Source organism: Capsicum annuum, chromosome 1 (genome assembly GCF_002878395.1).
Source record: "Capsicum annuum cultivar UCD-10X-F1 chromosome 1, UCD10Xv1.1, whole genome shotgun sequence".
Classification (NCBI taxonomy): domain Eukaryota; kingdom Viridiplantae; phylum Streptophyta; class Magnoliopsida; order Solanales; family Solanaceae; genus Capsicum; species Capsicum annuum.
This window is the reverse complement of record NC_061111.1, coordinates 251,205,053-251,230,214: the sequence shown is the minus strand read 5'-3', so window position 1 is coordinate 251,230,214 and position 25,162 is coordinate 251,205,053. Positions and strand designations below refer to the sequence as shown.

Genomic DNA, 25,162 nt, shown 5'->3' with positions numbered 1-25,162 from the left:
TATAACCATACATCTATCAATACTTATGTTAATCACCACTTAATCAAAATCCCCATTTTCCCCCAACTACTACTACTACTAGCAAGTACACTCTTCTTTCTCTCTTCACTTTTTTTCTCTGTTCTTCTTGCAGGTTTATCCAACAAAACCCTAGATCTGTCCCCCTTTTAGGTAACCCCAACAACCTCTAACCCCTCCCCCCCGTCCACACACACACAGAGTTACACTCAAAGCACACACTAAAAAGAACATCTTTTCTTGATTTTCTTCAGCATTTTCTTGATTCTTGTATATTAACTGCTGTTTGTATTTTCATTTTTTGTTTGCAGCAGCTTTTAGTTAAGGGAAAAGGGTGTCTAAATTTGTTAAAAAAAGATAATTTTTTTCACACACACACAGAGTTAACACTCAAGAATATACACACACACAAAAAAAGAACAACTTTGCTTGATTTTCTTCAGCATTTTCTTGATTCTTGCATATAAACTGCTGTTTGTATTTTCATATTTTGTTTGCAGCAGCTTTTAGTAAAGGGAAAAAGGTGTCTAAATTTGTGAAAAAGGAGAATTTCTTTCACACACAGTTAACACTCAAGAAATACACACATAAAATAAAAGAACAGCGTTTCTTGATTTTCTTCAGCATTTTCTTGATTCTTGTATATTAACTGCTGTTTGTATTTTCATTTTTCGTTTGCAGCAGCTTTTAGTTAAGGGAAAAGGGTGTCTAAATTTGTGAAAAAGGAGAATTTTTTTCACACACACACAGTTAAACACTCAAGAAACACAGACAAGAAAAGAACTACTTTTCTTGATTTTCTTCAGCATATTCTTGATTTTTGTCAATTGACGTTGTTTTCATTTTCATTTTTTTGTTTGCAGCAGCTTTTAGTAAAGAGAAAAGGGTGTCTAAATTTGTGAAAAAGGAAGAAATTTTCACACACACACACACAGAGAGTTAACACTCGAGAAACACACAGAAAAATGACTTTTCTTGATTTTTGTATATTTACTGTTCTTTGTATTTCCTTTTTTGTTTGCAGCAGCTTTAAGAAAAGGGAAAAGGGTGTGTAAATTAAGCAAAAAAGATTAGTTTTTTTGCTTAATTCAGCAAAAAAAAGTGTGTAAAGTAAGAAAATTGTGTTAATTACAGTTGCACTCAAGAAACACACAAAAAAAGTTCCTGGATTTTTGTATATCAACTGTTGTTTGTATGTTTTTTTGGGTGCAGTAGCTTTTAGAATAGGGAAAAGGGTGTGTAAATTAAGCAAAAAAGATAAGGATTTTTTGTTTAATTAAGCAAATAAAGGGGTGTGGAAATTAAGAAAATATGAAATTACAGTTACACTCAAGGAAGAGGAGCCTTGTAGTAACTGGTGTAGTCGTGGTAACAGCCCCTTGCAGAAATGTAACGTGAGGCTGTGTATAATAGACCCTGGTGGTCCGTCTTCCCTTGGACCCCGCGTCTTAGTGAGAGCGCTTTAGTGCACCGAGCTGCCTTGTTTTTTCTTATAGTTACATTCAAGAAACACACACAAAAAAAGAACTTTTCTTGATTTTTATATATTAACTGTTGTTTATATTTCATTTTCTTGTTTGCTGCAGCATTTTGAAAAGGGAAAAGGGTGTGTAAATTTGTGAAAAAGGAGAAGTTTTTTTGTTAGAGGAGATGAGTGGGACCTCAACAACATCAATGGTGGGGGTGGGGGGAGGTGGGGTGGGGGAGATGGGGTATGATTATGGATTCAGGCCACCGTTTACGGCTGTGCAATGGCAGGAGTTGGAGCATCAGGCAATAATTTATAAGTATTTAGTAGCTGGGCTACCCGTGCCACCAGACCTTGTAGTACCTATTCGAAGGAGTTTTGATGCTATTTCAGCCAGGTTCTTCAATCATCCTAGCTGTATGTTTCTTTCTCTCTCTTTTTTCAGTTTAAAGTTCCGTTTCTTTGTTTGTTAGTTGGTTATTATCTTGATGTTTTTTTATGGGTATTATCTTGATGTTTTGTTGACCCCTCTTTTGAGTTGAGCGTCTATAGAAAACAGACCCTCTAGTCCACAAAGTAGGGGTACGTATGTGTACATCTTATCCTCCCTGGATCCCACGACCCCATTTGTGGGATTATGTAGGGTATGATGTTGTTAATTCTTGAATTTTTGTTGATTTTTCCTTCTTGCAACTCTTGTTTGAATAACTTATATTTTGATGTGAGCATCTATCAAAAACAGTCTCGTTACCCCCAAAAAGATAGGGGTAAGGTCAGCGTACATCTTAGCGTACATCTTACCCTCCCGGACCCCATGACTCTACTTGTGGGATTATGTTGAGGATGTTAATTTGATTAGTGTTGTAGAAGGGGAGCCATGTGACCACACGAGTTTGAACTGTGGAAACAGCCTCTTGCAGAAGTGTAGGATAAGGTTGTGTATTATAGACCCTTGTGGCCCGGCCCTTCCACGGACTCCGCGCGTAGCAGGAGCGCCCTTTTAATTAGATTAATTTTGTTGTAGTTAGAGTTTTTTTATGGTATTTTGCGTTTATGAATGGGAAGCTTACTGTAATTTGATGGCGAAATTGGAGCATTGCAGATCGAGGAACATTGTTCCTCATTGTGATTTTTTTCTATTAATACCTTTTAAGAAGAAGAATAATGAAATGTCACCCCTTTGTTTTTGATTCTAAAATCTTGGAGGAAGTATATTATCCATTCGTTTTTCTAAAGCTAAAGGTTTTATCCCTCTCGACACGTGAAAGCTAAAAACAGTCTACTAGATAAGCCAAGTAAAGTAGTGCCAGATACAGATGAGATTATTTTTTCTCCAATGATGGACAATAACTCCCACTGAACACACCTTACAACTTTAATCGTAATGTGCTCTCCAAAGAGCAACTCTTCTCAAAATCTCACTCAAAAGGTGCTTAGTTGGAATCCCATTCTAACTAAGGATTCTTGTGGTTCCAGAGGATCCGATCCAACTACAGGAGAACCAGGAACGGAGGGCTTTCCCTCCTTTCCGCCCGACTCCTTGGTCTTAAGAACGCTGCTTCTAAGAATTTTTAGAAGTATTTCTATAAGTGCTAGAAGCATTCATCTTTTAGCCTGGTTGTCTAGTGGTAAGAGCACAAGCACATGATGTGTAACTTAGGTGCTCATCATAGAATCGTCCCTTACGGTACAAAAGCATGGGATTTGAGTGGATAAGGACAGAGGAGACTATCCACCTAGTTTCGAGCCATGCGTGGTGCGCCACTACCCTCTGGGGCGTTTCTCAGTTACAAGGAGAACATTTTTCTTTTTTTCTTTTGTTTTTTTGATTGTATTTTATTGTAGTTAATCGCTTTATAGTGTTTGGATTTATGAGAAGGGGAAATTTACCATACATTGATAGTGAAATTGGTGCATGCAGATCTATGAACATTGTTTCTTATTGCTTTTTCTTTTTTCCATTAGTCTTTTTAAATTAAAATGAAAGGAACTTCAAATTTTGTAAAGGCTGTATCATCGTGAACCGGTTCCACACGCATCCATGATTCATCTTATTAACACTGTTGTCTAGCGGCAAGAGTACAATATGAAGACTCTGGCGGTGCATTTGTATGATAGGACCATATGCGTCAAAGATCGGGGATGATCCTGTCATGATAAGTGTTGGAAGTCGATAGTGTACTAGATGATTGAAGGACCTATCGACTTGCATTAACTTCCTGTGGCTTAGTAGGGGGAACTTTAATGTAATCGTGGATCCATAATTAGAAAAATCTTGGGGCTCGATTCCTGAGTTCAATGCCTTTATTGAAGTGATGAGCTTTAAAGATATGATCTTCTCATTTGGACAATGTGTGATGATGTGTGGCTTAGATGCTCATCGCAGGAACCTTTCCCTAGAAATGCTTGGTATTTAAGTGAAGAAGGATAGAGGGGCGGGCTCATTATCCATCTAGTTTCAAACTGTGTGTCCCTCATGGATATCTCTGTTATAGGAAAAAGCATTCTTCTTTTATTTTTGTATTAAATTGTCTAATGCAATCTAACTGAGGGAGGCATTCAGTGCTGGACTCTGGATTTTTCACAAGCCGGTTCAATGGCCAATAACAGGCCACAAGTAAAGCAGAGAGCTGATAGATGTTAGATTTGACGGAGTCAATAACTAATTTATATTCTAATCGAACTAGTCAAATGTGTATAAACTCTACATGTGTTAGGCCAATGAGATAGCGAGGGATATTTTGCCTCGCAACTCTTCTTTTTGTGGAGCGTGTTAGTTCTTTTTTTAAATTTATGCAATACCTAAAACAGAAGTTAAAACTGGCGCATCACATAGGAGTGAACTTGTAGGCTAAGATCATGCATTTGATTCCTTGAACACGTGTGCCATTCCTTTTTTCCCTTGAATAGACTGGGCAAAATGATCCACTCTTACTTCCTAAAACAACGCTGGGCAAAATGACGTTTCATATCACAGGTTTTGTAATTTGAACCCCCGATCTTATCTAAACGGGTACTAGCCTTCATCAATGTACTAAATCCAATAGTTTTGTTTGGTGGATTTGTTATTTGGTTTGAAAATTGTAAACTATTTCTGTAAAAATGTCATTTACATATATAAATAGTTTATTTTTGGCAAAGCGCTTACTTAGATATATATATCTACCGTCTTGGCATCTGGTGGGCTATAGCTTTGTGTTTCATACTGCAGTAAACCCAGGGTTGGCATTTTCTTTCTTCTCGTTTTTTCTTCTTCTTTTATACGCAATTTCATAGTTTACATCTGTATTAAATTTCAATATCCTCCCTCATGCAGTACTCTATTAAGGTTGTGCCTAAACGTCAATGTCTGTTTCAGAAATTCCAGTCTCATAGAGTTTGGATGGCAGTGTAACCGTTCAAATATAGCAAAATGTTTTCTTTTTGCAAAATAATAAATTGCTAGATTTGTATGGCTACGTTGCCATCAGAACTCCATGAGACTGGATGCGATATCAGTAAATTCTGACCGTACTTGATCCAAAAGAGAAAAAAACACAGTTGCGTGATAAAGATCTTTCTTTTTAGTTGGTGGATAAGGGGCTTGTTATGTAAATTTGGTAATATATTTTACATGTGTAGTGGGTTATTGTTCCTATTATGGGAAGAAGTTTGATCCCGAGCCAGGAAGATGTAGAAGGACAGATGGAAAGAAGTGGAGGTGCTCCAAAGATGCACATCCTGACTCCAAATATTGTGAACGACACATGCATCGAGGCCGAAACCGTTCAAGAAAGCCTGTGGAATCTCAAACTACTTCCCAGTCCTTGTCGACAAGTATATCACACATTACTACTGGGAGCAGCAATAGAAGTGGAAGTTTCCAAAGCAATAGCAGTGGAAGCTTCCAAAATATGCAATTATATTCCGTTGCTAATTCAGATGGAATGAGTTACGGAAGCACCACGACGAAGCTGCAGATGGAGCCCGTCTCCTATGGGGTAAATAATAAGGACTATAGGTACATCCATTTTTCCTCTATGGTTCCTTTTCTCTTATACTGTCATTCGCCCTGATTGCTTAATGCTATAAGAGAGTTCTCCGAGTAGTTGCATGTTATTTTGTTACTTTCATTTGAATTCTCACGTAGCTTTGCATCAAATCGTGGTGTTTTTCCGCATAGTTGATGAATACTGTTTTTAAGTGATAAGTCTTCTGCTCCTATATTTTGTGTTTTATCTTGCCGATGAAAGATAAATTTACTGGCTCGGATCTTTTACATTTGGAAGAATGCTAAATACGACGCGGGCCACTGTTACTCTTTTTCTTTTCCCATCTGTTTGATATTTAAAACTGTCAAGTAGCAGTCTATTCTTCTCCCCTATATTCAGTTGCCATCTTCCCTTGGTAAAATAATTTGAGGTCCACATTATCTTACATAGAATGGTGAAAATTAGTGATCATGAGTACTTGCGGGATATTACTAATTGTGATATTATCTCAAATCTTATCTCATCATCCACGTTCATCTATTGGAACAGCCTCTCTATTTATACAAGGTAGGTAAGGTCTGCGTACATTCTATCCTTCCCCGACCCCACTTGTGGGATTACACCGTATATGTTGTTGATGTTGTTTAAACCATCACACTGTTCGAATCCTTTTGTATTTGTCAGATTCTTCTAAGTGGGACAAGAGTCGATCTTTATCATAAACAGAGAAGTCTTGGTTGTCAATCCAGTTTCTTAAGATAATGTTCTCGCTTCACATTTAGCGGTAGGGGGTTGGGTACTGTTCATTGTTCCATGTACATTTTCTTATTACTGCTCAGTGAATATGTCTGATATCGTGTATCGTTGGTCTTGCCTTTGGTGTAAATGGCATAAAATTCAGTTTCATGAAATGCTACACAGGTATCTGCATGGAATGGCTCCTGATGCTGATGACGAAAGTTTCTCGTCAGAAGCTTCCGCGAGTGTAAGAGGTCTAGGAGGAACAGGTTCTAACACAGACAACATGTGGCGTCTGCTGCCATCACAAGTTCCATCAAAGCCCAATCCGAAAAATGATTCCCAGCTGCTCGGTAGTTCACCTAATCCATTTGAGCCTGTGATTGAATCAAAACAGCAACCCCAACATTGCTTCTTCAGCAGTGACATAGGTTCACCGGGTACACTAAAGCAGGAGCCGCAGCATCCAATGCGCTCATTCTTTGACGAATGGCCTACCTCCAAAGAATCATGGTCCAATCTCGATGAGGGATCCAGCAAAAATAATTTCTCCACCACTCAGCTGTCCATATCCATTCCAAATGCTCCTTCTGGATTCTCTTCAAGGAGTGCTCCTTCCCCTAAATGGTGAAATTTTAGTATCTTTATCTACCTCTCCCGTTATAGTTGCAAGTATTCCTAGCAAGCTTTTTTGCACTGTCGTTTTCTCATACCTACTTTGATTTGTTGTACTTGAGCCGAGGGTCCTCTGGAATCAGCCTCTCTATCTCCACGAGGTAGGGGTAAGGTCCGTGTAACACACTCTACCCTCCCCATACCCCACATATGGGAGTTCACGGTGTAAGTATTTTTACCTAGCAAGCTTATCGTTTCTCTTTGTTTTTTTCCGCGGGTGCAGAGGCTTGACGTTAAGCAGTCTCTGGTGCTATGGAGCGGAATGGTTGTCCCAGTGCTAAACTCCCCGACATAACAGTAAAAACAAAGACATGTAGGTGGATCGACTCATCATGTTGTTACTTCTGCTTGTATGAGCTTACATGTACGTTTTCTTATTTCTAGTACATTTAGTCCTTGCATTGTGTTTGTAGTTGTCTTTCAATTTCAGTACTCTATTAAACAAACAAACAAATATATTATGGCTTATAAGACAAAGTTTGCCATAAAAATAATGTATTTATTCAAGTAATTTGCTGTATGAGATGATCAATTTGTGGGTTCTTGCTGTGGAAGTAAACCAATTTTATGTTGGAAATCATCTCATTGAATTAAGTGGTTAAATGCTATGTTGCTTGGACTCTCCAAAAATGTTGTCGCAATTGTGTTGGACCTTCCAACAATGGTTTGACACTCACTTATGTTAGTTACACTGATCTTTGGCTATTCTTGTCCTGAGCCGGGGGTCTATTGGACACAGCTTCTCTATATCATCTGAGGTAGTGGTATGGATTGCGTACACTTTACCTTCTCTAGATTCACTTTCTGGGAATACACTGGGTATGTCGTTGCTGACGAGTCGAGGGTCTATCAGAAACATCCTTTCTACTTCATTTGAGGTACGGGGGTCTATCGAAAACATCCTCTGTACTTCATCTGAGGTAGTGGTATGAACTGCGTACGCTTTACTTTTTCCAGACCCCACTTTGTGGGACTATACTGGGTATGTTGTTGCTGACGAGCCAGGGGGTCTATTGGAAGCATCATCCTCTCTACTTCATCTGAGGTACAGGGGTCTATTGGAAACATTCTCTACTTCATCTGAGATAGTGTTATGGACTACGTACACTTTATCCTCCCCAGACCTCACTTTATGGGAATATACTGAATATGTCGTTGCTGACGAGCCGGGGGTCTATCGAAAAAGCCAGCCTCTCTACTTCATCAGAGGTAGTGGTATGAATTGTGTACACTTTACCTGCTCAGACTCCACTTTGTGGGAATACACTGAGTATGTTGTTGTCGTTGATCTCCGACTAATCCTATATTCTCAAGAAACTATTTATCTCATTGCCTCTAATACATGGAGTTTTAGTCATTAAGAAACAAGATTTAAGTTATATACATCGAACGTGTAAGAACTTTTTTATGCTATCGATGTCATTTAACATGTTATAGCACGTTACAAACCGTTTGTTTAAGGATACTGATAAAATGCTGATATCGGAATCAAATGGATCACACATGGAGTATGGAAAGCGAGTCGTACTTTGATAGGGAACGCTTTACCTCTGTAGTGGAACTTTTCAACGTGAATTCGAGTTAGTCACGCTTCAATACAGATACCATACCGGACATTAGATGACAAATCCACTAATCAATAATAATAATAAGAAGAAGAAGTTAGTAATTAGCTATTCTTGATATAATTTTTTTCACATGGTGCAAACAATCTTTTCACGATGAGCATAATTTTTTTATTTTTTATTTTTTGCAAAATTTAAATTGATGCATTTTTTTTTTGGTTACAAAATAAAAACTATGGTTAGTTTTATATTTATATTTATAAATATTGAATTTTGAAATCTTACTTTTTTGGAGAAATTAGGATTTGAAATTAAAGCTGAAATTTTGTACAGATTTCATAAACAAATACTAATTTCAAACACCTTAGCCATGCACTAATAAGGCTGGCTTAATAAATAGACTAATTAAATATTCTTCTCAAATTTTATTATATATAAAATATATACTTAAATTAAGGGTCAGTTGGTAAATAAGTACTTCAATTTTGAGAGTGTATATCTAAACACCCCAACTTGATCTCAACTGACAACTAAACAGTCCGACTTATTCACATCATGTCTCATGGACACTCAACACTAATGCGATACGTAAATTTTGGAGGTGTTTAGATAGTCATTTTGTAAGCTGAAGCGTTAAACTGACACAGTAGCAATGAGTTGAGGTGTCTAAATGTCCATACTAAAAATTGTGTTATTTCTTTAATAATTAATATTCATCAAGATTTTGACAAATAGAAAAGTGAAAAGCATGATTAATTAATTTCTTTGTCTTCTTTGTGTCATGGTTGTTGTGAGGCAATATGTAGGTAATTCCACTTCTCATTAATATTCTACTAACTCTTTTTGACTGAGTATTGGTCTAAAGAAGACTTGGAAAGTCATTGTAAAAAATTCTCAAAATTTCTTTGTCTTCTTTTGTGTCATGGTTGTTGTGAGGCAATATGTAGGTAATTCCACTTCTCATTAATATTCTACTAATTTTTTTTGACTGAGTATTGGTCTAAAGAAGACTTGGAAAGTCATTGTAAAAAATTCTCAAAATTAATAATTACCTTTGAGAAAAGAGTGGGAAGGTATATTTTGTTGAAAATAAAAGGCTAACCACGAGAGTTGGCATAGTGTTTCAGCGCTATATCCCTTAAATAAGAGTTCGGAGGTTTGATTCCCGCCTCTCACGAATGGAGCAAACTCTGTGATCAGTTTCCTACCGCAAAATGTGTTGTCCGAGGAACGGAGGATTAGTCTCATGACTGCCGACTATGGGGATACCTTGGAAAACCAAAAAAAAATAAAAAAAAATAAAAGGCTACTTCTTCCGTTCTATTTTATGTGATATTGTCTGATTTGATACGATATTTAAGAAAAAAAGAAAGTTTTTTAAAAATTATGATATAAAACAATCATTAGATGCTTTGTATAGCTAAAAAATAAATTTTAAAAAATTAAATTATTTTTAGTTATAATAAATTAACATTCTTTTGGACAAATTAAAAAGAAAAGGGTGAAAAAAAATAGACAAAAAGAGTAATATTTTTGGTTGGGGAAAGTTTTCCTATGAAATGATCAATTGGATTATATAAATAATATAAACATACGTCTTGACTTACTGTATTTAAACAAATCTTTATTTTTAAAAAGTAATTACAAAAAATTTAATTAATTATGTATCTTCGTTAGATATATCGGGGAGCTAATTATGTATCTCGACACACCCAAAATCAAAAAAATATATCGGGAGCTAATTATGTATCTTTACAAGAAAAAATGTATCTTCATTGGATGTATTATGTACCTCGATAGACCCAAAATTGAAAAAAAAATATCGGGAGCTAACTATGTAGCTCGACAGGCTCAAAATCAGGATTTTCTGTAATTATGCAAAATGTCAGAATTTTCCGTCATTAATCTCTAAACTATTGGAATTTATGTTGTTTTCCCTTGTATATTAGCTCTTAATTATACCTCTATATTATGTACTTGTTAATTTTTTTATCAATAGTGTATAGGATGCTTTGGCGTATCTCAATTTTTTTACTCAATATTTGCTACCGCTATTTCCTATCAATATAAATCGAATAATTATGCTCAACCAAACATGAACATAAGAACATGTTTTGTCTAATATTATTATATTTTCATAGATCACTGACTACTAAAGTTATTGTCATGTATCAAAAGATTATAATTTTATATTGTAAAAATAGTCTGTTATAAAATGTAAAATACTGTCGTATACGATCAATTCCGTACATAGTAAAAACTTAATATATCAAACTTTTTTTTTAAAAAAAAAAATGAGATAATCATTCTGTACCTCCAAACTATTTTGGATATTTATTTTTATATCTTATCAAATAAGTAAATCATAATTCATAAATAAAGTATATGCAATACTTTAAGGTGCCACATTAGCAAATCATATCTTCATATTTCTTTTACAAAATATTTGCTATCTTAATCTATTACAAATTTTTAAATACACATAATTTTACAAAGATCCACTAGTCAACAATAATAGTAACTAGCTATATACTTAAACGTAGATTCAGTTGGCAAATAAGCACTCCAATTTTGAAAGTGTATATCTAAACATCTCAACGTGATCTCAATAGGCAACTAAACACTCCGACTTGTTCACATAATGTCTCGTAAACACTCAACACTAATGCGACATGTAAATTTAAGAGGCGTTTAGATAGTCATTTTGTAAGTTGAAGCGTTAAACTGGCACAGTAGAAACGAGTTGAGGTGTCTAGATATGCATACTAAAACTTAAAACGTTTATCTAGCAACTCCGTTCAGTAAGTGTTTGTTCATGTATTATGTCTCTTACATTTACACCATATAATCATACAAAATAAAATCTTCATTTAAACAAATAGCACAACTATAAAAGCATCTAGTACTCTTTTGAACTATGATCAAATTTGTTACGACACACTCCAACTTCACATGGGTCCTATTACCTCATGAACTAAATTTTAGTGTATTTTTGTTATCATTTTAAGCTGATGTGATACCTTTTGTCAACCTTTTTAGCTGACTTGACACCTAACGTAACCTCATTTTATGTAATAAAGTTGTCATATCAGCTTAAAAAGGTAATAAAAATATGCTAAAATTAAATTCAGAGGATAATAAAAATCCTGTAAAATTGAAATATATTATAACAACTTTGACTATTGTTCGGAGTCACTGAAAGTTTATTTCTTTAATAATTAATATTCATCAAGATTTTGACAAATAGAAAAGTGAAAAGCATGATTAACTAATTTCTTTGTCTTCTTTGTGTCATGGTTGTTGTGAGGCAATACGTAGGCCATTCCACTTCTAGTTAATATTCTACTAATTCTTTTTGACCGACTATTGGCCTAAGAAGACTTAGAAAGTCAGAACAATTAATAATTACCTTTGAGATTGCAAATAAAATTTTGCTTCCTCCATTTTATTTTATGTGATGCTGTATAATTTGATACAATATTTAAGATTTATTTTAAAAAAAACTTATGATATAAACAATCATACGATATTTAAAGAAAAAAAAAAAGATTTTTAAAATTTATGATATAAACAATTATTAGATGTTTGTGTAGCTATAGAACATTTCACTAGAGGTAGTTTGGTTGGAAAAGAGTTATCCCGTGATTAGTTAATCCCTCCATATATATGGAATAATTTATTCCATCGTTATGATATAAATTGTGGAATAAATAATCTCGAGATTAAGCTATACCTCCAACCAAACGAGGGATAAAATAATCCTACATTTTATCTCAGGACTATTATACCTTATACCTCACACCAAACAAGCCCTAAGAATAAAAATGAATTTTAAAGTTAAATTATTTTTAATTATCGATGACATTATTTTGAATAGACTAACAGAAAAGGTGTCACATGAAATGGGACGAAGAGAGTACAATTTTATACGTTTTTGATTGGAGAAAGCTTTCCAATGAATTAATTACATATCAGCTTCTAATATATAAATGTATTTATTTATTCTTATATCGATAGTGTATATAGGGGCGGATCAAACACTTCGGTGGCCTAAAGCGAAATCAAATGGAGACCTTAAATTTTTAAGAAAAATAAATATATTTCTTTATTAAATTTTAAAGAAAAATAAATATATATTTTTATTAATTAAGTCTATATTTTAAATTTTTTGAGATTCAAAGTTGCTAATATTTTTTATAGCGATTTCTTCTAGTAATTCTTTTTCCTTCAATATAATTAACGCATTTAATCTTTTTTAAAACATAATACTTTAAAGTTTAAATATACAACAAACTTCTTCTAATAATTTTTTACTTTTTTATAAGAAATTTATTTTCTCTATGAATAATATTTAATATTTTTTATTAAAAAAATAAGGCCCCTTAAATTCGGGGACCTAAGACGATCGCCTATTTTCTCAATAGGTAGAGCCGGCCCTGAGTGTATAGGTTTGTTTGTGCGTACCTCGACTCTTTACTCAATATTTGCTACTGTTATCTCCTATCAACCAAAGTATTGAATAATTATGCTCACGAAAATATGAACATAAAAAATAATATGACGTAAAAATATATTTTATATAATATCACATTATTATTGTTTTGGATCACTGACTACTATGCCACGCCCTCACATACTACTTTTGTTTACTAGATATTTAAGTAACTCAATATTCTGTTTTGTCTAATTTCACGTTATTATTTTTTTCGGGTCACTGACAGCCAGGTAACATCCTCATATACTATTTTCTCCATTTTGAATTAGTTGATCCTTTTTCTAAAAAAAAAAATTTATTTCAATTTACTTGTTCAACTTATCAAATCAAGACTATTTTACACAAATTCTTCCCATTCTATCTTTAATAGATATTAAATATAACTACACTTTTTAAAATTTTTAAAAATAACACTTATATTTTCAATATAAACTTTATGAAATTTGACTTTTTTTCTTCTCTTCAAGGAGTACTACTAGCATTCCTATAAGATTTTCAATCCATGCATGGATATGCTACAATTTATCATGTTTAATTAATTATTGAGTCTTGCAATGTTAAGAAGGGTAAAAAGGTAAAATATACTCCTAATCATTGGATTTCTTAATGGGTGTGCTAAGGTTGAAAGGGCCATCTAATCAGGGGCGGACATAACCCCTCGGTAAAAAATTACGTTGTATAATATAAGGTAGAAAATCTATGTTTATGTACGTATATTAATTTTGAACCACCTAACACAAGATTATTGAATAGCTCAGTGGTACAATCTCTACTTCTTGGGACACTACTTCAATCTTGGTCGCAGGAAAAAAACTTTAAAATAAGTTAAAATATAAGTTTATGTAGTAGTGCATCTAATTCGAAACGGAGGGAGTAATTTGTTTACTACATATATTTTAAGTAACTCCAATTATTCTGTTTGGCAAATTCCAGAATAAGATGTTTCGTGGGAGATATGTTCCATACAAAGGTTATCATGTTAGTAGTGGAATTTTGTCAGAAATAGTGTTGACAGTTGGACCAAACATAAAAAGCATCATATATCAAAATCACTCAAAGGTAGCGATCGTAATTGGTAAAGTTATTGTCATGTATGTGTTACGAGGTTATGATTTTACGCTGTAAAAACAGTCTCTTACAAAATGCAGAATATCGAGTGGAGCTACACTTGGGATAGGGGTTCAATTCGTTCGTATGTTCACTTATAAACCCCTTGATGAAAATTCTCTTACAAAATGCAGAATATCGTAGTCAGGGGAGGAGCTACACTTGGGATAGGGGTTCATCAAAATCTCCTTCGATGGAAAATTATATTATATAAATATGATTAAAATTATTTTTATGTATATATAGTAGATGTCAAACCGGTGAACTCTTTCGATTTGATTAGTTCGTATATTCACTTGTGAATTACCTTGATAAAAATTCTGACTCCGCCCGCACATAGTGATAACTTAATATATCGAACTTTTTTTTTTCTTTCTTTAATCAAAATCATCGTTTCTATGAAAGGAAGAGAGATGAGTGCATTATTTTTTTCAATAATTGTAGCAACTTTGGCATCTTATATAATCACACATGTCGATAATATAATTTCTTTTCAATGCCTTTTAGGAATTCAAATAATATTTGCCTTCTACTTTTATGATATGAAAAAAATACTTTATTAAAGAAACATTAGGTGTCAAATAGGATAATGTCCATAAGGCTGGAATCCACTGTATTTTGATTACTGTATTTCCACTTTTTTTTTTTCCGATATTCGGTATCTGCATTGAAGTCGAACTAACTTTGTATTCATGTCGAGCAGTCCCCAATTTTTTCCTCGTTGTTCGGTATATGCATTGGAGTCGAACTAACTTTGTATTCGTGCTGAGAAGTCCCCAATTTTTTTCCTTGATGTTTGGTATATGCATTGGAGTGTACTAACTTCGTATTCATGCTGAGAAGTCCCCAATTTTTTCCTCATTGTTCGGTATATGCATTAGAGTCCAACTAACTTTGTATTCGTGTTGAGAAGTCCCCAATTTTTTCCTCGATGTTCGGTATATGCATTAGAGTCGAACTAATTTTGTATTCATGCCGAGAAGTCCCCAATTTTTTTCTCGATGTTCATATATGTATTGGAATCGAACTAACTTTTTATTCGTGCCGAGAAGTCCCCAACTTTTTCTCGATGTTCGGTATATGCATTGGAGTCTAATTAACTTTGTATTCGTGCCGAGAAGTCCCCAATTCTTACGTCAATGTTCGTTATATGCATTGGAGTCGAACTAACTTCATATTTGTGCCGAGAAGTCCCCAATTTTTTCCTCGATGTTCGGTATATGCATTGGAGTCGAACTAACTTTGTATTCGTGATGAGAAGTCCCACAGTGAGGGTAAAGCACTCTCGGAAACTGAATCAGAAATATCTGATTAAGGAGAAAAGAGTACTTACCACTCCATCGCAACCTTTGTTAATAACTGTAGTGTTACTAATGGTTACTCACTTTCCTGCTTGAGTAATATAAAAGATAAATAACCTTTTTGATACAAAAGGAAAAAAAAAATAAAAAAATTAATTTTTTCACTTATTTCTAGTAGTTAGTAACTATTTAAACAATGAACTATATAAATGTATCAAAAGATTTTAACTTAGTATATACAGACAATGTATAAGATTTCTATAATGTGTATGTATTATACTAGCAGATAAGCTAGTTTATTTTTCAGATGTCTCTAAAAGTTGAACTCTACTTTTCATATGGTTATCTTCTAGTATGATGTCAATCATTTTGATAAGCTTTCAAATTGCCAGGACAGTTCGGTGCATTAAAGTATCTGTTATGTGCGGGGTCCGAGTAGGACCAGATCACAAGGGTCTATGGAGCCTCACGTTACATTTCTATGACTAGCTATTTTTTACGAGCTGAAACGTGGCTTTTATGAATTTTACTCATTTCAGAACTCGATAGATGATGTTTCTTTATCGTTCTCCACTTGGGCTGCAGTACCTTTCAAAACTTACTCGTCAAGTTAGAGAAGTTGATAGTTATGTTGCTCGAATTCTTCAAAAATGTCAATAAGTGTATGTCGGATTCTGATGTACTTTTTTTTAGGATGTGACGGTATTTTTGAAGAGTTGAAGCAACTGATTAGGTGCAGGACCACAACCAGGCCCTACAATCATATACCTTTATAGAACATTAGTGGAGTTACTATTGATATTTCTATTGATATTTCTTTTTGAGATAGAATCTTGATAGTGAGCTTTATCTTGAAAAATTTTAATATCTGAAAAGGAAAAGAAATGGCTGAATCTGCTGTGAAAATCTTGATAATGAGCATAGAATTCATGCTTAACCACCCAGGATATGTGATTGGAGGAGTTCGTCATGAGATCTCGAAGGTGAAACTTGAACTAGAGAGTATAGGGTCATTCATAAAAGATGCTGAGAAGTGCAAAAGCCAGAATGAAGGGGTGACTGTTTGGGTGGTACAGGTGAGGGACGTAGCGTTTGAAGCTGAAGATGTAATCGATGAGTTCTCGTATCATGTGGATAGCATGAAAAAGGGAGGTTTTGGTGGGCGTTTGGCCGGTGTTTTTTACTTTCCAAAGGTAATATGGTTGAGGTACAAAACCGCCCTGGAGTTGAAGAGAATCAGAGGTGAGATTAAAGACATTGCGAAACGAAGCAAGAGGTATGATCTAAGTCACATGGAAGCATCCTCAACCGTTGGATCAAATTCACATAATTCTTCTAGTTGTGTGCAAAATATTGGAGAATCTTCGCTCTTCATTAAGAACGATGAAATTGTTGGGATCGATCATGTGAGAGACTCGTTGCTGTCACGTTTGGAAGGACAAGAGGCACACCGTATTGTCATTTCTGTTGTGGGCATGGGTGGTTCAGGTAAATCAACTTTAGTCGCGAAAGCGTATACTAGCCTGACCGTGAGACAGAAGTTCGACTGTTGTGCTTGGGTTTCCGTCCCACAGAACAGCACGATCGAGGACTTGCTCAAAAAGCTGATCTCGGAGTTTTTGGATGGAGAGGAAAATATGATCCCGAAAAATTTTATGTCAATGGACTACAGGCAGTTGGTGGAGATTCTTGTAAAGTTCTTGGATAAAAAGAGATATGTTGTTGTATTTGATGATGTATGGAACAATAATTTCTGGAGACAAATAGGTGTTGCTCTTCCGGATGATGAAAACCGGAGTAGGATCATAATAACAACGCGAAATGAAGATATTGCAGCATTCCCTTATGGTCCTGGTGGTACACATGTTTTTCGTTCGGAGCCATTAGCTGATGACTACGCGTGGACGCTATTTTGCAACAAGGCGTTTTCGAGTCAGCCTAATTGTCAGTGTCCTCCTGAACTGGAGAAAATAGGTAGGGCATTGGTGAAAACATGTGAAGGTCTACCTTTAGCAATTGTTGCACTTGGAGGACTAATGGGGTCGAAAGATCGATCGGAATTGAAATGGAGGGAAGTTCATGACAGCTTAAGTTGGCATATCAGCAACAATAAGTTACTAGATGAGGTTAAAAATGTTATGTTGATGAGTTTCAATGATTTGCCTTATTATCTTAAGAACTGTTTCTTGTATTGTTGTCGATTTCCGATGGGAGAATGGATAGGAGCAGGGAGGCTCATTAGAATGTGGATGGCTGAAGGTTTTCTTGAAGAAAATCGCAGCCTGAATCCGGAGGAAGTTGGTAAAATCTATCTCAAGGAGCTGATTTCGAGGAACTTATTCCAAGTTGTAAAGCATCAGAGTTTCATAAGGCCGAAGCTTTGCAAGTTGCACGATCTGATGTGGGAGCTAGCTCGTTCGATCTCAGAGAGGGAGAATTTCTTGTCTATATATAGTGAAGAGGAACTAGAGAAAGAGGAGATAAGAGCACGTAGATTGTCCGTGCACAATGTTGATGGAGGGCTTAAGATGAGTGTTGATCTAACACGCGTTCGATCTTTCTCTATGTTCAGTTTCAAAAAGGAATCCAAGTTTTTGTTGGATGATCTTTTACCGCGGTTTAGACTGCTGAGAATGTTGGAGTTGGACGACGCTAAGGTTGATTCTTTACCTTACGAACTTGGTAAATTGTTCAATTTGAGGTACTTAAGTCTGAGTGGTACCGGAATAAAAGAGCTGCCAGCGTCTGTGAATCGACTGAGGAACCTACAGACTCTAGATATTAGACGAACAGAAGTGAATGTACTCCCGGAAGGAATCACCGAGCTGCATAATCTGCGACATCTACTGGCCTATGGCAAAGAGATAGGAGCGGAACATTTTGAATATGTGAGAGGGGTGCAAGTTCTCGGCAAACTGTGGAAACTGAAGAACTTACAAGTACTTAATCGCGTAGAGGCAAACGCAGATATAGCACGTAAGATCAGGAAAATGACCAAGCTTAGAAGGATTGAGCTCACAAATGTCAAAGAAGAATACATGAAGAATATATGTTCGTCTATCGACAAACTTAAATTCCTTCACCATCTACTTGTGATGACAGTGGATGCAACTGCAATTCTTAAACTAGACGATCTCTCGGAGACTCCACTCATTCTCAGGAAGGTTACTTTAGTCGGAAAAATGTGCAAAGTGCCTCGTTGGTTTTCCTCAATGCTCAACGTTATGCATTTGCATTTGCATTGGAGCCAATTGCCTGAAGATCAGGATCCTATCCGCTGCATCAGTGAGCTTCCGAGTTTGGAGCATCTCGTGTTGGTTAATGCCTACACCAGCAAGAAACAGCTGATCTTCGAATCAGGATTCCAAAAGCTCGAGGACCTACACATTTCGTGCTTACCAGAGTTGGAGGAAATAGTATTCCTGGAAGGCGTTATGCCAAAACTCGTGCGCTTGCATATATACAATTGTCCTCAACTGAAGGAGGTTCCTCAAGGACTTGAATATCTTACCAATTTGAAACAGATGAATCTGAAAGCCGCTTCATCAGAACTCGTAGACAGTATACGCGGCAAAGGAAGCAGCATTCGTTCAAAGGTTGGACGGATCCCATCCATCAAAAATTACTATGAGACCGATGGTATTCATGTGTACGCCAGACTGTCCTAACACTCTGTGTTCAACAGATACGCCATTTTCTTCTCGAATACTTATACTTAGGTGCTCCATTTTATTTTCCCATTGAGGCCGAACCTAAACATGTGCTCGAAGATAGCTGTACACACACTGATAAGGGATGTATGGATTCTCGAAAACAGGAGATTACTCATTTAAGCACACTTTCACCTACTCTATCGAATTGACAGCAACGATTCACTGTGTGCACGCGTGCCACAACGCGTTTTCTCATGTTTTTTCCGCAATTTGAAGTTCACAATCACCAAAACAATCAAGGCATATAATCAAGTTGTAACCTTTGCACACATCTACAAGGTTGCTCTATGTCCATATTGAAAATTCAAGCTTCTCCCATCACCAAATCACAATGATAACTTTCTTGGCACAAACTCTACTAATGCACTATGTTGCTCGAACCTTCCAAAAATGTCATTGTACTCGTGCCAGATCCTCCAAAAAAGCACTATTTTTGAAGGATCAGACGCACCTGACAACATTTTTGAAGCGTCCAAACACATAGCTAACATGTAGTATGTGTAGCCTTGTTACTTGAGTTGTGTTAGCTCTGACAATTTGTTACAACTTACAGATTGGCGATTGGCACAGAACGTTGCAACAAGTCTTCAACATCTCTTATGGTGAACGCGGTGTGATTTACGCTAGGTGCAGTAGTGCTTGTTGGGATCGGCCATATGAATCCTCACCATCCATATCTTTTTCCTCTTTGCATTTATATGTAACCATACTAGTGTGAGTTGTATTATGAACAATTTGTTGTATATTAATGATGAATCATTTGTTGCTGCCATTTTTCAGCAAGCCTCTGTCAGGGATCGGCAGCAAGTTCATCTGAATTCAGTATTTTCGATGCAGAGCATACATTTATGTGTAAAATTTACTAAAATTGCAAAAAATAAATATGAACCACAACTCTTAACAATATAATGGGTTCAATGGACTCATAGAATTTAAATTCTGGATTCGCTTTTGGCCTCTGCCAGACTCTGGTGTGGTGCGTAGGCGAAAATCGCAACAACCTTCTATCAACTTGCAACATTCTTGTAATCAAATCTTTTACCTATTGGAAATTCACTCAAATTATTGTTAGGAATGTCAAAATCCTGTTATGAGCAGTGACGGAATCAGAATTTTCATTGAGGGCGTTTAGAAGTAAACATACGAACTAGCCAAAGGGGTTCAACATCTACTAAATATTGGGCGTCGGGTCTCTAGATGCGCTAGCGATTGGCACATAGGGGAATGGTTGCCCGGATTTCTCGGCTTGGTATCCTGCACCTCGCGTTCATGATATCTACATTCAACTATATTACATACAAAAAATATTTTTAACTATGTAAAAACAATATAAAAATAGTATAATTTTCCATCAAAGGATGAAGCCCCTGAATGAAAGATGGCTCCGCGCTGATTATCAATGTTGCCCAAATGGATTTCCCGCAAATTCAAATTTAGTCGAGCCATAATATAAATACCGAACACAAGACAAAATCTTAAATTAGAAGTGGATTTGAATAATAAATGGTAGAATATTCAAATTTCTTCATTTTAAAATATCTCTCCAATAATTTTTAAAAAATTAATATACCACCAAGGAACAAAAACAAAAAAAAGGAGCGGGGTATCACCGACGTATACATAATTACGACGTCGTTTCCGGGTCGTGAAATCTATTTAATACCCGATTAGATACCTTGAATTTCTACTCTTTTTTCATTATTATTATTCGCCACACATCAAATCGCCGGAGCCGGAGAACTGATAAAATCGTCGGAAAGGTAAGTTTCAGGTCCCCAAATATTTCACTTGTTTATCTGAAAAAAAAAAACCCTAGAAAATGCTCAATTTTATTCGATTTCTTTTAAAAAATTGATTATGCAAGAACGAATATTTCATCTTGTTTAAGGAAAAATTGTATCTGAAAAATATTCTATTTTATGGTTATTGATTGTGTAATTACTGATAGTTTGTTTTTATGCCCTTAGTTTTGTAATTAGTGTGAATTTTCAGATTATCACAAGGATTTAAAATTAATCAATTAAAATAAGGTATAAGATTTTTATGTTGTGGTTTTGTTCTTTTTTTTTTTGTTTTGTTTTTTGAATTGATTGTGAAATTACCGGTAGCTTGATAGTCAAATTGTTGAGTATTGGTAGCTAGTTTGAGTTTTGAGTTTGAGGTGAAACTGTTGTTGTTGTTGTTGTTATTGATGACTGTGGTGTGATGTGCACCTTTTGTAAGTAACAGCTTGTATCTGAAAAAACACTAGAGAAAAAGCAGAAAAGGCACTGCTTTCTGGTTTAATCTTTTGTGATTCAATGAAGTTGGGTTGAGCACCATGAGGTGTCAAGTTCAATTCCTAATAGAGGAACACTAGGTGATTTCTTCCCATCTGTTCTAGCCTTGGTTGACAGAGTTACCTGGTCTGTTGCTGGTGGGAGGTGGCAGGTATCCCGTGGAATTAGTCAAGGTGCGCGCAAGCTGGCCCGGATACCACGGTTATTAAAAAAAAAGAATTCTTTTGTCTGGAGTCATATAGCTGAACTTAAGAGTTTGAGATTGAGGAGAAATTGTTGTTCTTTTGTTGTTATTCATGGTTCTGGTGTAATCTGCACTTTTAGTAACGGTTTTTATTTGGAAAACACTAGATAAAAAGCAGAAAAGGCATTACTTTATGGTCTAATCTTTTGTGGTTCAATGAAGTTGGGTTGAGAACTATGAGGTCTTAGGTTCAATTCCCAACAGAGACAAGCACTAGGTGATTTCTTTTCTTCTGTTCTAGCCTTGGTGGACAGAGTTACCTTGTCCTTGTTGCTAGTGGGTGGCAGGTGTCCTGTGGAATTAGTCGAGGTGTGCGCAAGCTAGCCTGGACACCACGGTTATCCAAAAAAAAAAATCCTTTTGCCTGGAGTCATAAAGGCGAGCCAAAATAGTTTGAGATTGAGGAGAAATTGTTGTTCTTGTTTTTGTTATCGATGGTTCTGGTGTAATTTGCACTTTTAGTAACAATTTTTATTTGAAGAACACTAGAGAAAAAGCAGAAGCAGAAAAGGCACTACTTTATGGTTTAATCTTTTGTGGTTTAATGAAGTTGGGTTAAGCACCATGAGGTCTTAGGTTTAATTCCCAACAGAGACAAACACTAGGTGATTTGCTTTTCTAGCCTGAGTGGACAGAGTTACCTGGTACCGATGCTGGTGGGAGGTGACAGGTATCCCATGAGTCGAGGTGCGCGCAAGCTGACCCCAACACCACGGTTATCAAATAGTTTGTTAGGAGACGTTATCCAAAAAAAAATCCTTTTGTCTGGAGTCGTAAAGCTGAGGCAAAATAGTTTGAGATTGTGGAGACGTTATTCTTGTTGTTGTTATTGATGGTTCTGGTGTAGTCTGCACTGTTAGTAACAGTTTTTATTTGAAAACCCCTAGAGAAAACAGTCGAGGCACGATCTTATGGTTTAGTTCTTTGTTCTTTTTTGAAAAAAATTGATTGTGATGCACCGATAGCTTGTTTAAGACAGGTGATCGAGTACTGGATTTAATGGATCCGGATGGAATCGAACTGATATTGAAGATTCATATAGCCGAATCAAACTAGTTTGAGATTGAGGTGAAATTGTGTAATCTGCACGTGTATTAAACCTAGTAGTTTTTTGAGATAGCTTACATTAATTACCTCATTGAAGGTGCTTTAAAGTTTTGTACTTTTGGTCTTTTCAGGGACTTTTACTATCTGTCTGTTGGTCTTTTGGGTATAGTCCATACCTTAAAAATCAAGTACCTTACATCAGTCTCCCACATCGGCTTGGGGAAGGGGACTTGTTCTCTTTATATGGTTTGTCAATCCTCACCACTTGAGCTAAGTTTTAGGGTTGAGTTAGGCCCAAGGTCCATTTCTTTATCAATTATCTCGTTGAAGGGGCTTTCAAAGAAAAATTATTTTTGGACTTTTGGGAGGCTTTCGCTATTTGTATGTTGGTTTTTTCCGTATTGCTCTACCTTAGAAATCAACTATTTTGGGTAACTATGTCTTTGTGGGATTGAATTGTTGGTCTCTGTTTAATTTTGGAACCTATCTGAATTTGAAAGCTGATCTGATTTTCTGGTTTAATTGTGAATTGTTTAAAATCTAGGGCTTCGATTTTTTTATCCTTAACTATTAATTTTTGCTGCACACATTCTATTGCTGTTCTGATTTGAAGTTCTGCATTTGGAACTTTGAAAAGCTAGTGTTGGTAACTTTGATGCTTACGTTGTGATTTTCAGAGTAAACAGACCGTTATGATTTTTAGCTCTGAATTTGGAACTTTGAAAGACTGCTGGGGTTCGAAAATTTGGTGCTTACATGTTAGATTTTTAGTGAATGCAGCTTTTTCACTTCTGATTTTAACACTGTTTGGAACTTTTAAAAGCTACATGTTGGGTTATTTGTGTACTGCTTTTTCCCTCCTGATTTTAGCTCTGAATTTATTACTTTGGAAACTATTCTTTTTGAATATTGATTCTTAAATAGTTGGTTTTTTGGTGTGTACAGCTTGCTGGTGAGAAACAGTCAACATGCCGGCCACAGCAGGTAGAGTTCGCATGCCTGCGAACAATAGGGTTCACAGTAGTGCTGCCCTACAGACGCACGGCATCTGGCAAAGTGCCATTGGTTATGACCCATATGCTCCTAGCAAGGATGAAGACAAGAAATCATCTACTCAGAAGGCATCTTCAGCTGCAGATCCCGAAAATGCTTATGCGAGCTTTCAGGGTTTGCTTGCACTTGCCCGAATCACTGGATCCAATGCTGATGAGACCCGTGGAGCATGCAAGAGGTGTGGCCGAGTGGGCCACCTCACTTTCCAATGTAGGAATTTTGTGAGTGTTAAGGATGATAACAAGGATGCGGAGGCAATTGAAGCTGCTGTGTTGTCTGGATTGGAGAAAATTAAGGGGAATGGTTCTAAGATGAAGGGGAAAGCAGAAAACGAGGAGAGCAGTGAAGAAGAGGAGGAGAGTGAGAGTTCTGATTCAGATTACGATTCTGAAATGGAGAGGGCAATTGCTGAGAAGTACGGTAAGAAGGTGAGCAGAAAGTTAAAGTCGTCATCTAAGAAGCACAAGAAGAAAGATTTCGATGATGATGATGACGACGAGTCAGACTCAGGAAAAAGGAAAAAGAGGGGTAGATCAAAGAGGAGGAGAAGTGGGAAGAAGAGAGGACACAGTGATTCAGAGGATGATGATGAAGATAAGGAGCGCAGGAAGAGGAGGAGGGAAAAGAGGAGGAGACGGGATGACTCATCAGATGAGGATGAGGATGAGGATCGTCGGAGGAGGAGGAGAAAAAGTAGGAAGGAGAAGAGGAGGAGGAGAAGGCATAGACATGCGAACAGTTCTGCTGAATCAAGTGATGAATCTCCTCCAAGGCACAAGCGTAGGAGCAGGAGAGCAGCAGCCTCAGCATCTGATTCTGATGCCAACAACTCTGATGATGCACGTGTAGGAAGGGACAAAAAACGTTCTGAGAAGAGGAGCAGGAAACGGCATGATGATGAAGAGTAGTAATACACTCGTGGAAGGAGATTTATCGTCTACTTTCAGGATTGCAGGTCAATTCCTTTCTACGGAACTGCTTATCTAGGTACTCTGTGTGTATCTGTCAATGTCTTATCTTTATTTTTGCCTCAACGAATACTCGTTTGCTTGTAAGTTTCCCTTCATGGTCTTGAGTATTGTTCAACTGATGGTGCAGTACTGCATGAGTTATTCGGGATATTAATATCCTTGTTGAACTTGCAACATGTTATCCTTTCGAAGGCTTTGTGGAGTTATTAATTACAATCCGCAACTTGTGCAACTTCATAGTGTATTAGTCAAAGTGATATTTGAGCCCTATATTTACAGTGTTCATTAACATCATGTGTTCATTACAGTAGCCTTTAACATTTGATTGTGAAATGCCCTTCCGGAATTGTATTCCGGATGTTGTGTACACTCTGATTTCTGGTTATGCTCGATATTGTTAATCGCCCAGAAACCATAGGTCGAAAGAAAGATAAAAGCCAGCAGTAGAGCAGATCTCTTAACAAACTAAAAGCCAGAAATTGTTTGATTTGCAAATCTTGGAGTTGCTAAGGAAGAG

The 25,162-nt window shown here is 36.2% G+C and overlaps 3 protein-coding genes across 5 annotated transcripts; all 3 read left to right on the top strand.

Moving 5' to 3' along the window:
• Positions 1-7,450, top strand: LOC107850468 (growth-regulating factor 4). Its single transcript, XM_016695011.2, has 5 exons — positions 1-171; positions 1,605-1,903; positions 5,108-5,486; positions 6,379-6,822; positions 7,094-7,450. Coding segments are annotated over exons 2-5 (1,059 nt in total). The 5' UTR covers positions 1-171; positions 1,605-1,668; the 3' UTR covers positions 7,095-7,450.
• An 8,672-nt stretch (positions 7,451-16,122) lies between these two features.
• Positions 16,123-19,869, top strand: LOC107850465 (disease resistance protein RPM1). Its single transcript, XM_016695002.2, has 2 exons — positions 16,123-19,330; positions 19,605-19,869. The coding sequence occupies exon 1, from the start codon at positions 16,223-16,225 to the stop codon at positions 19,004-19,006; it is 2,784 nt and encodes a 927-aa protein (XP_016550488.1). The 5' UTR covers positions 16,123-16,222; the 3' UTR covers positions 19,007-19,330; positions 19,605-19,869.
• Positions 19,870-20,640: 771 nt separating this feature from the next.
• Positions 20,641-24,877, top strand: LOC107850450 (CAX-interacting protein 4). Of its 3 annotated transcripts, XM_047401587.1 has the most exons (3): positions 22,545-22,642; positions 22,753-22,867; positions 23,567-24,877. In XM_047401587.1, the coding sequence occupies exon 3, from the start codon at positions 23,590-23,592 to the stop codon at positions 24,580-24,582; it is 993 nt and encodes a 330-aa protein (XP_047257543.1). In that variant the 5' UTR covers positions 22,545-22,642; positions 22,753-22,867; positions 23,567-23,589; the 3' UTR covers positions 24,583-24,877. The 3 variants fall into 3 exon arrangements, with proteins under 3 accessions (XP_016550471.1, XP_016550476.1, XP_047257543.1); XM_016694985.2 differs by lacking the exons at positions 22,545-22,642; positions 22,753-22,867 and adding an exon at positions 20,641-20,811; XM_016694990.2 differs by lacking the exons at positions 22,545-22,642; positions 22,753-22,867 and adding an exon at positions 20,657-20,811 and having other exon boundaries at positions 23,546-24,877.
• Positions 24,878-25,162: the final 285 nt, after the last annotated feature.

Excerpts from the sequence above, each read along its gene's own strand:
- LOC107850468 (XM_016695011.2), top strand. The coding sequence starts at position 1,669 with ATGAGTGGGACCTCAACAACATCAATGGTGGGGGTGGGGGGAGGTGGG. Across the intron at positions 1,904-5,107 it reads GTTCTTCAATCATCCTAGCT|TGGGTTATTGTTCCTATTAT; the intron begins GTATGTTTCTTT and ends TTACATGTGTAG. Across the intron at positions 5,487-6,378 it reads GTAAATAATAAGGACTATAG|GTATCTGCATGGAATGGCTC; the intron begins GTACATCCATTT and ends AATGCTACACAG.
- LOC107850465 (XM_016695002.2), top strand. The coding sequence starts at position 16,223 with ATGGCTGAATCTGCTGTGAAAATCTTGATAATGAGCATAGAATTCATG.
- LOC107850450 (XM_016694985.2), top strand. The coding sequence starts at position 23,590 with ATGCCGGCCACAGCAGGTAGAGTTCGCATGCCTGCGAACAATAGGGTT.